The sequence below is a fragment of the Lonchura striata genome, chromosome 1 (genome assembly GCF_046129695.1).
Source record: "Lonchura striata isolate bLonStr1 chromosome 1, bLonStr1.mat, whole genome shotgun sequence".
Lineage (NCBI taxonomy): Eukaryota > Metazoa > Chordata > Aves > Passeriformes > Estrildidae > Lonchura > Lonchura striata.
The window spans coordinates 122,802,497-122,813,252 of record NC_134603.1 but is presented as its reverse complement, the minus strand read 5'-3'; the positions used below and the strand labels follow the sequence as shown (position 1 = coordinate 122,813,252).

Below are 10,756 nucleotides of genomic sequence, written 5' to 3'. Positions count from 1 at the left end.
ATTTCACTGCATTTCATGTACCTTGTATTTTAGAAGATTTTAAAATTTGTTTGCCTTGAATATTGCAAATGTAACTGTCACATACATTGTGTTGCTTGATCTGTGAGGGGAGGGGAAGGAGAAGGGGAAATCAGGTCCAAAATGTGTACCATGTCTTTTGTCCTACTTCTCAATTTACTGCTGCTTTCATATGTCATTTCTTCTTTTTCACAGTACTATGCTGAGGATGGAGACAAACTTAATGCACTGTAAAATAAAATAAATTACCTGCAAATATTTATCTTCTATTTTTGCATTATCATCTAAGATTAATGACTGTCTCCATTTCAAAAGTGAAAATATTTGAATGCTTCTCCCTTTTAAACAAGTAAGAAAACATGCAAAAAAATTTGCATAATTAAAAAGTTAATAATTCAGAAAGATCTTAAATTTAAATCAATGTACTTTTTAATACCAAGTATTGAACATGCTTCAAAAATACAATCTGGAACTTACCTACATACTAATACAAGTCATAAATGTTTCCTCTAGGAGTAACTAGGAGAAGCATTAATATCTAAGTCTCAAGTCTCCAGAATATTTACAAACTACTAGAAGTATTTGACTGTAATTTTTTTCCAAATGTAGTAATACATTGGACCCTGTTACATTTTAATAATTGATTACAGACATGGGATGAAATGTTGGCCCCACTGAATCCATGGGATTTTTCCTCTTGACTTCAGTGAAGCCAGGGTTTTACCCATGGAGTTACATCAGTAAAACACAACAAACATGATTCTGTACTTCAGCTAAAATAAAATCCAGGGCATATTCTGTGTTGCAAGAATGAAAGCAAAGCTGTACCCTTTCTAAAAAAGGTTTTGTGCATCTATACAATTTTGACTAAATGAATGTTTTTGCACCTGTTGGGTTGAAAGCAATAAAAAGTAAACCTACTGTCGTTGTTTTGGAATGTGTAGTTAATTTTATAATACATACCACAGTAGTTCATCCTAAATTAAAAAATTGCAAGTTTAATTTTTTTTTTTTTTGTACACAAGTAATATAATCTCTAAGTCACATGTGAAAGTACCATGTAATTTATACAGTCATGATCTCAGCAGTATATTATGTAAGTTCTTAATGACAGATAAGGTTTAGTAGTGCAGACTGATTTTTGTTTTACTTGATGTGACTTTTGGTAATTTTCCTCTTGAAAAAAAGGTTTTACAATCTCTGGGTCACCATGGCTTTTTATTTCTTCCTGATTGTGCTGTTATTTACATGTGTCTAAACAAAATCATGCTAAAAAAATACTGACTTTCCTGACTGATGTTTGTGTGAAATGCTGGCAGTGCTGCATGGCAGCAAACACTTTACTTCTATTTCTGCAATATCACAATTACAAATTTTGCAATTACATGGGAACAGCTGGGATTATCCCTCATCATGTCCTTCTCAGTTTTTCAGCTAGAAAATAATGCAAAAGTTTGATTTGCCCTGCAAAGCCTATCTAAGCAGACTATAGAGAGAACAGCTAGAGTGGTTATAAATCCACAAACTGTGGGAATCCCCATTACTACCCCTCTTCAGTGGGCTAGAAAATGAGTCTACACTGTTGCCACAGAGAACCTGCACATTCTCATGCAAAATATTTTCTTTCATTCTGTTCTCAGCAGCAAAACCCATGAAGTGAGTAATGTGAAGGTATGGATGAGACATATTTATAGCACTTTTAAAGGACGAGGAACACCTTTGTATGTCTGACATTCATGACATCCCCAAGAAGAGAACAAGTACAAGACAGTTTGTTAAAAAAACCCCCTACACTTCAAAGCTGTCTGTAAGATCTCTTTGTCACATAACCTCATTATTTTTATCTGTAATGTTATTTGATTCCCTTAATAATCATAGATTTGACCAAATGAGAGAGATAAGAATTTGTATTTTTTCCTTCTTGTTTAAATACAATTTCTAAATTAGGCTCTTGGAAACATACAAAGATGTTATATCTTTCAACTCCATTTTTTTTAAAATCTCATTCTGTTCTAAGACTAAAATAACAACAACCCACCAACTAAAAAACCAACAATCCAATAAACTATAACCAACAAAATTCCAGTCAGAGGCCAAAAATCTACCTAAACCTCCATATTTGTCTAACTGGAGCTATAATACCTAAAAATTGTTTATCAAATCAGTCTTCCATATAATGCACTAAACAATTAAATTATTACTAGGAGTATTCAAAAAAGCACAGCATTAGAAATTGTAAAATCAATAAAAGAGAAGTCACACAGGATCTCTGTGGAAGAAATAGAATTTTGAATAATTTTGTTACCTCATCCCTAAAGACCATGAAATAATGGTGTCTGAGTATGAAGGAAACAAACTATTCCTTGAGTTGTTGTGAGTGTAGAAGGAAATACCAAGTCTCTCTTTCTGGTGTCCTGGAACAGAACACGTGGCACACGGCTACAATGAAGAGAACATTCAGGTATATGGGATCTGACCTGCTTGGAGAACCACTGTGTACCATTGTCCACAAGACGTGAGGAGTAAAATGGCATTGTGTATCAGAGCTCAGAGAATATGTATGCCTTGAACAGGCATCAAGAACAAATGTACACTGAGATCAGCAGGAGAGGAGGTTGGTCAAACTTGCGTCCTGACATGCTGGCATCACTCATGAATGGAGTAGGAGAAATTATGAAAAAAGAAGAAAACAGTCTCTCTCTTGCAGTTCTGGGCCTTGTGTGCATCCTCATTATTGTCACCAGGTTGAGGAGGCCAGCACACACCTTTCTGCATGAATGAGCTTCCATTTGGGTCTTCTCCATGGGAAGGGTAGTGCCTCTCCATTATTCTACTCATTCTTTTTATGTGGCACAAGCATGACCTACAGCTAACCTTAACTTTACCAAGAGAAAGGAGAAACATGGAATAAAACTGATTTTAGGTAACTTAAGAAGTGTTTAAGTGTTACTTAAAGCTCAGTTAGATGCACCCAACCAACACATCTTAAAGAATGATTACCTGTGGGTCTAGAACAAGCTCTTTGCACCAGGTAGCTCTGTGGCTTCAGTAGTTAACACACATTGATTTTGTCCTACAGACACTCAGCAGTCCAGTTCAGACAGGGGAGTTTGGAGTTAAGTGCTTTGATGCTTCACAAGGCAGCTTTCCAGGAAGTGGAAAAGAAGTGGCCAGTTTCTGGGCTGTGGCTTCTGCAGCATAGATGAGGTGTAACACAGCTCCTGCTTGGCTCATCCAATTTCAAGTCACTTTGCCTTTGCAGATAAACTTTAGCAAAGAGAACATGAATTCCCTCTTAGATCCATTTTCTGTACTCACATAATATTGTAAAAACCAGGAGGTACTGCTAGGCATCTTTATTTCCAGAAGGGATAGAACTGTGGCAATTAGTATTGTTATGGGACAAAATGTGCTCTCATATAAATCCGTATTATTGATGTGTGTAGAAACTTCCCCTTGCAAAACATTTTCCTGCTTTGCCTCTAGTCCTACTGAGACCTGGATCCCTATTTTTGTCACCTGCTTAAAACACAAATGTCATTAAAAAGTGAGGCCTTCAGATGAATGGGTGAGGAGATGTACATAGAGCACAGAAATGCAGATGTGACTTTCTTGGCATCCCACAGGACTGTTTCACATCCCCGAGATGTATCACACTTCCTTTCCTCTCCAGTCCACTTGAGAAATGATACAGATGAACAGGAACAGTGTTTACCATTTACATTTCAGCTAATAGAACTTTTCTTTTTAAAAAAATGTGTGATACTACTTAACTTCTGGTTAACTCTACTTATTCACCAGTTTCTGTCTCAGCTTTGAGATTAATCTGGTACTTCCGAGTCAGCTCCTGAAACCATAGAGAATACTTGGTTCCCTTCACTGATAGCCCATCCAGTCTGTTACTAAAATAAGGAGATGTGAGGTCTGAACAAAGATGTAATAATTAAGAAATCTAGCATTTCATAAAAACACCAGAATTACACTTGTTCAGGATATCACTAGGATTATCATATATTAAATAGCATAATTTGTACCTCCTTTTAAAATGCATTTTACTATCACCATGGATTAAAGTATATGTTGATATCTAGAAATCAATTTTTCCTCTTACCATTTTATTTCTTAGGCTTCACTTCTGTGTAACTAGTGCTGAACTACATTTTTTTGTGGATAGTTTCACATGATAAATGGAGAGCTCTGAAGTTCTATTAGCACATAAGGAGGTGAATAAATTACTGTTCGATTAGACTAAAAGATATTGCTGCAAAGTACTTGTAACAAGATAATTGCAAGTGCCAGAGCTGAGAGTAGCTCTCAACACTGGCAGCAGCTTAGTTAAACATGTGGTTAATGATGTTATAGGAAGAATGGGTATGTAAAATATTCAACTCTACCAGCAGTAAATACTCATTTTATTTGACAGCAATAGGGATTTACTGAGACTGATATTTGACATACAAAACTCCTATAATTATTTTAATATCTTTACTTCCCAATGATTTTAATGATATGACAAAGATTTTAGGTGTTTGCTGAAACAGCACTACTGTCATTTACTATCAGTCAAACAAAATGTCATTCTAACGCATTTAAGTTCAAATGTCTGAGTAGTTTTAATACCCATTAAACTATGTAAATTGTTGTAAAGAATGTGTCATTTTCAGGTTTTATACTTAGAGTCTAAAACTGACAAAAACCTTTATATTAAACATTTGTTAGAATATACAATACAGAAAAGCATGTAAGTTGGGATTTTGCCACAAGAAGAAAGCAGGTTTATTAAAGCCTGAGTATAAAACCAGAAAAGCAGTGTGTGACTTTGTACCTTTAAATTAGTTTATGAAAAAACAGGTAGTGCCTCATGGAGTTGATTGCTCAGTACTTTTCATTACAAGTTTCTTCAATCTCTTAAAAATATTGCCAAGTTTTGAACTATTCAGTATGGAGTTTTCCTGCCCTAGGCAGGAGTATTTTGGAAAGCTGCTTCCAAAATTCAATCACTCCTGAACAATATTCCATAAAAAGGAAGTAGGAACATTAACCTGTATTTCACAAGCTGGTGTTTCTTGTTTGGTGGTGTTTTGGTTTTTTTTGGGGGGGGGGTTTTGTTTGTTTGTTTTTGTGTTGTTTTTTTTTTTTTTTTTTTTTTTAATATATAGTGGTTTTTGAGCAGGAACCTGAAGTTCTGCAGAATGATAATTTCGCTGTTCCAGGAGGTGCCTTTGATTAGCCTCTAAGATTTGGTCAAATTTGTCCCCTGCATTAAGCCTGTTCTCAAATTACGGCTTGTCAGCTGAGCTGTAACTGACTCTGCGTACATTCCTCATTTGCTGAGTGGAATATGCTAATTCAAACCACCTTTAGAGGAGTTCATATTAAAGAGCTGTTCTTCACAGTGACAGCACACAAGCAGACATCAGCTCAACATGAAAGTGGCAACTTTGGAGGCAGAGGAGTGTCTCTTTTAGTATCAACATCCCACGGTTTAAATCAAGAAAGAACTTGGCAATTACATTTTCTCAATGTCCCTTCTCTGCTCAGTGTTCTCAGGCTGAAGGCATCAACACATTTTCTTCTCTGTGAACCGTTCAACCAACGGGGATTAAAGTGAGCATAGAACAAAACAAAGCTGCATCTCAATGCTCCTTTTCACATCCCCATTCAGAGATCAGAGTGGTCGCCATAGAACAGAGAGAAGGTTGGTAACAGGCAAAAGAAAAATGGAAATAGATAAGTAAAGAGCTGGAAGAGGGAGGAGAGCAAAAGAATCTGAGGGTGGCAACTGAAATAGAAGTCGGGCAAGGGGGAAAGCAATAATATGTGACACATATTGCAGCAGATTTCAACCTCAGAGGAACCGTTGACATTATTATGTCATTCTGCCCCCCAGGACTCCAACTCATTTCAGGAGTCTTTCCTCGGGCCCTGAGACTCATATCAGGAACCCAAAACCTCTCCGGCTCTGCTGTCAGTGAAAACCAAGGTAAACACCTGTCAAAGTATTTGTCACCACTCTGTGTGAGGCAGACACTCACAGACGGCTGCCACAAGCTGCCTGTCTGTTTAAGTGGTAGAGATCTGTCCAAATATGTATGTGGCAAGTAAAACAATTGATCTGAAAAAAGTGGAGGTACTGTTCATCTTGCTTTTAGGATCTTTTTTTTCCCATAACTGAGTCTTACTACAGAGGTTGCTGGCGTATTTGGGCCCTATTGTCCTCAACTGGCACCTGAATTCTCCATTGTCATTTACAGTTTGGTCTCATTGAGAAAACTGGAGAAAAGTCTCACTGCAATCCCAGGAAAACCCATCGATCAGCCACAGTGCCAGCTGCATGTCTGTGAAAGTGTGAGTACATAAATTGTACGATGAAACTTCAATGAGAGATGCAGAGCTGTTTCCTGCACTTAAATCTTTTTGTCATGGCCTTAAAAACTGCTGTGTTTGTGTGTGCTAAAACCCTTCCTGTGAGACAGAAATAACTGCAATTATTAATTTAGTCATCTGTGTAGTTTATAATTCCAGGACGTTTAGAGGTAAGGCACTTTGCACTTGATATGCAGTTTCCAAAGATAATACCTGACAAAACAAAGGCTTACAGTGACAGCATCATTGAGCTTTATCCTAAGGAGTTAAATGAGTTCAAAACCTATCATCAGTCACTGATAGGATTTGCTTCTATCTGCTTAAATCCTGCATAAAGTGCCAGTGAATTGTTAAAAGCTGAAGATGATAATCAGACAGCCTAATAGAAACCTGTGAAAGAATGGTATTATTAGGAGTAAAGTGCTGTATTATTGCCATTTGTAAAGTATTCCCAATTTTGGCAGTACGTGTTGTATTACTCCTCTCTTAATGGAATATCGGAGAAAAACCAAACTGACCAAGCCATTGCAGATTCTGAGACCCTCAAAACACTGAGATTTCCTCATGAGACAATCCAGGCTTAGGTGCTAAAACACTGCGTTAGAATTAAGTCATACCTCCTGGCATGAATCAGCTGCTAAATCCAGTTCAATCGTGTATCTTTGATACAAATCCCTCCTGGATAACTGCAGTGTGGAGTAAGGTGCCAAAGGAACCTCCAGACCCAGGTGCTAGAGGAACTGCTGAGGAGCATTAGGTTGAGAGTAAAAAAAAAACAGAAAAGGAGGCGCTGAAGTAGATACAGGGTAGAACAGTAACTTTGTCATCCGCAAGCGTCCCAGACGACGACTCAGAGACACTGCCAAATAGATGCAGAATGTTTAAATGTTCAAAAAGCAGTGAGACACTCGATTCTATCAGTTAAGATTCTTTGTGACTGCGCTGCTCCAGCGCCACTGGGGCTCCGCCGCGGCATCAAACCCTGCCAGGCGGACACCGGGCGCACCTGAGCAGGTGAAGAGCGGCGCAGCCTGGCACGGCTGCAGCTCGAGACGGAGCTTCCCTCCCTTCTCGGGCACCGCGTCACTCCTTAAACACTTTCTAGATAAAGAAACTCAAGCAAACAAAAATTCTCGAAAGAGTTCGGGGCTGCAGGACCCGAGTCCCCCTGCGGCTGTCACTCAGCAGAGGCTCCGCGCCTGCCGGAGCTCGGCACGCACAGGCACCGCTGTCCCCCGGCAGCCCCCGCCCGGCCCGGCTGCGCCCCGTCCCGCCCGGGCGCCGGTGCCGGAGCCCGCGGCCGCCCGGGACGCGGGGGGCGGGCCGCCCTTCCCGGCTGAGCCAGCCCCGCTCCGCCCCGGCCCCGCGGGGCGGGCCCGCCCGAGGCCGCGCCCCCGCCCCGCGCTGCCGGCCGCCCCCCCGCCCGGCACGGACCGCAATGATTTAGAAGTTCAGGAATCCCACGTGACGTCACGGAGGGTGATGTAATGCTTCTCTAAATAGAACGTATTGTAACCGTCCCTCAGTCCAACGTGGTTCCTCCGGCCGCGCTGCCGGTCCCGTCCCCGCCGCGCCGGGCGGTAAGTTCCTAAAAATACGGGGCTGCCCCGGGAAGGCGCCCGGCGCGGCGCGCCCCGCACGGAGCCCAGCGCAGCAGCGCCGGGTGCGCGGCTGGGAAGGGGCAGCCTGCGGCTGCAGGGGCTCTTCCCTCCGCCACCGCATCTGCTCCGGAGGCGGCAGCGCCGGTCTCCGTGGCGGGCGCGGAGTCCCGCCGCTCCCGCGTCCCCGCCGTGCTCGGGGAGAGGGGCGTGAGCGACCCCGAGTCCCGCGGAGGGTAGCGCAGGGCAGGGCAGGGCGGCGGGGGCGGCAGCGCACGGTCGCCGGGACGCGGGGAAGCTGGACTCCCCGTCCGCACTTCAGGGAGTTTGGGAAGTCTGCGCGCTGCTTCCCGGGACGGGACGGGATGGGATGGGATGGGATGAGACGGAGCGCAAGCAGCACCCCGCTGGTGCTGCCCCGAGCGGAGCGAGCGGGTGGGCAGCTCCCGGCGGAGCGACCGCGGAGTCCCCGCGCTCACGGCGGGCTGGACGGCTCCAGCCTCAGCGTAACCCGGCGGCACCCGGCGGTGACAGCTCGGCGGCGCGCTGCCCCGCCGTCCTCTCTCCCCGCCGCTCCCAAAACTTCTGCATAAGTTTCGCGGCGGCGGCCGTGCTTCCCTGCGAGCCGGGAGCAGCAGGCGGTGGCCGCGGAGCGGTGCGCGGGGTGCTGCGCGGCCGCTTTCCCCGTGAGATACCCCGGGTGTCGGGCTGCTGCCGGCCCTTACGTCATGCTGCGGGCCGGTGCGGGGCTGATGCTCCGCTTCGGATGCCCTCGGGTGCGGGGAGGGGGCGAGTGTTGACAAGGTCTCTTCTCTGCAGCCCTCCTCTCCCTTTACAGCCTCTCTACTCCGCTCATCATTACCCCCGCCCCCAGCTCCGCGTCCCCCCGCTACTGTCCTCTCTTACAGGGGTCTCTCTCTCCCCAGCGAAGTTTTCAGGACGATAAGAGCTGCAGGAGTGTAAGGGGAATACTTGCTAAACTCTGCCTCCTCTATTATTTATGTCCGAGCATGGTGAGTGATCCTTCATCTCCAGGGCTCAATGTAAGCTTTATAATTGGAAAGAGAGAGGTAGTTTCAGAGATGGGGGTAGAAATAAAGGAAAATGAAATGTCCATATGTTGCTTAGTTTTTCTTTTTTACTTTTTCTAAATCCAGATTGATATGAGAAGTGACCTAAACAGAAAGATTAGAAGATTTCCGTATATTATCAGTAAGAAACAGTGCTTAGCTAGATGAAATTTAAACTTGAACAGAAGGATAATAATTACTGTGAAGCATCTTGGGCTTTTCTTGAGACTGCAGTTTTTTAGAGAAAGATTCACCCGCTGGTGTGCACCAGACTTTCCTTGTCTGGCCATTTGGACAAGCAGCAGTGAGTCAAGGAGCAGTGATGTAGGAAAACTTTCTTGTAAGATATATGCAGGGATAATCCGGAAACTTGTCTGAAAGAAAATTGAGAGGTAGAAAGTGAGAGCCGAATGCAAAAGCGTAGGGTAATTTGTGGGAATTTTGCTGAAGGAGGTATGCTTCCCTAAAGGTACTATTTATTTTCAGTATAAAAGTGTACAGTGGTGAAAGTCCCCGCTCAGTGTTTTGTAACTTTCATGTGGCGAATGAGGTTGTCGGTATCAAAAGCTGGAAATTCTTAATAAAAAATGGCTAAACTCCTTATTTGTGACTCCTTAATCCTAAAGGGAGCTGTACAGGTCGCAGAGCACTAGGGAAAAGTGTGATTAATGATCAGTGATTAGTGATAAGTGATTAGTGGTTTTATTCAAACTGTTACCTCTGACCAGAAGCACACATCAGAGGATTAACAGGCTCTTTAGATAAATGCTCATTAGTGGAAGGGGGAAAGCAAAGATAATAGGCGTGCACACAGGGACAACTTTCTAGGAAAATCATTCCTGTCTCTGGCATAATAAGCTCTGTTAGCAGAAAGGCTCTTTAATTTAAAAGTTGCTTTTATCTTGTAAATCAAAGATAGATGTAAAAGTTTGCTGCGCTATTATAGCCTAAATTTTCCCATATCCACTAGATGTGGATTATCTCAGTAGTGATATTTTATTAAAACAACCCCACACCACAATTGAATCTGTAAGAAATTGAACATTCCCAAGGCTAAAGCCCTGCATCCCGAGGCATCTGCTCCCAAAGCCTGCTGCTGGCAGCTAACTAGATGGCGCAGTCCTGTTGTGTGCGAATGTACACTTCTGGGTTATGAACTTAGCAAGCAGCAGCTTGCTAGGTGTCCTTCAGCACAACGAAGTTGATTCTGTGCTGGGTTGGAGGCTAGACAGTGCTATGAGTTTGTAGTCACATTTTCCACTTCAGTTAATCTGGGGAGTTAAAGGCTGCTGGAAAAATTAGTCTCATTTACTGAGAGAGATGGTGAGAGAAAGAAGAGAATGAGAGAGGGGCAGATAGCTACGGCCCGGGACGTAACTCTTGATTGCACTGTTTTGTACTGCTTAAATGAAGTACAGTTCTGATGGCCCTAATTAATGAAGCCTGAAAGCTCTTGGGAGTTTTTCCCCCAGCTATAACTGGCAAAGTGAGTCTTTTTCTTTTTTTTTAAATAAGTCACTAAAAAGAAGGAACAGTTGGTGTGGTGGTTGAACAAAGCAACTTAGACCTGACTGTGCTTTACAGATTATGGTAAGGAGCCTGTTTTTATAATAACTAACCAGTGTTTTTTCATTACTCCTAATTATATATGGCTTGGGAAGAAGTGGTATCTACTGCTGTCGATAAATTTGGGAGTTTCATTTG

General features: G+C 42.8%; 1 protein-coding gene across 6 annotated transcripts in view; it reads left to right on the top strand.

Annotated features, from left to right (window-relative positions):
• Positions 1-7,805: 7,805 nt before the first annotated feature.
• The window catches only part of CREB5 (cAMP responsive element binding protein 5), a 256,919-nt gene continuing 253,968 nt past the window's right edge, over positions 7,806-10,756 (top strand). For 2 of the 6 annotated variants that reach the window (XM_077787353.1, XM_021538182.3), the window contains exon 1: positions 7,807-7,964. Coding sequence is in view for 2 of the 6 variants with exons in the window: in XM_021538180.3 (XP_021393855.1) it covers positions 8,993-8,995 (3 nt within the window). In the remaining 4 variants the exon portion in view is untranslated. Of the gene's footprint in view, positions 7,965-8,908; positions 8,996-10,756 lie in introns of all 6 variants that reach the window. The other 4 variants (XM_021538180.3, XM_021538183.3, XR_002466113.3 and 1 more) reach the window with 4 other exon arrangements.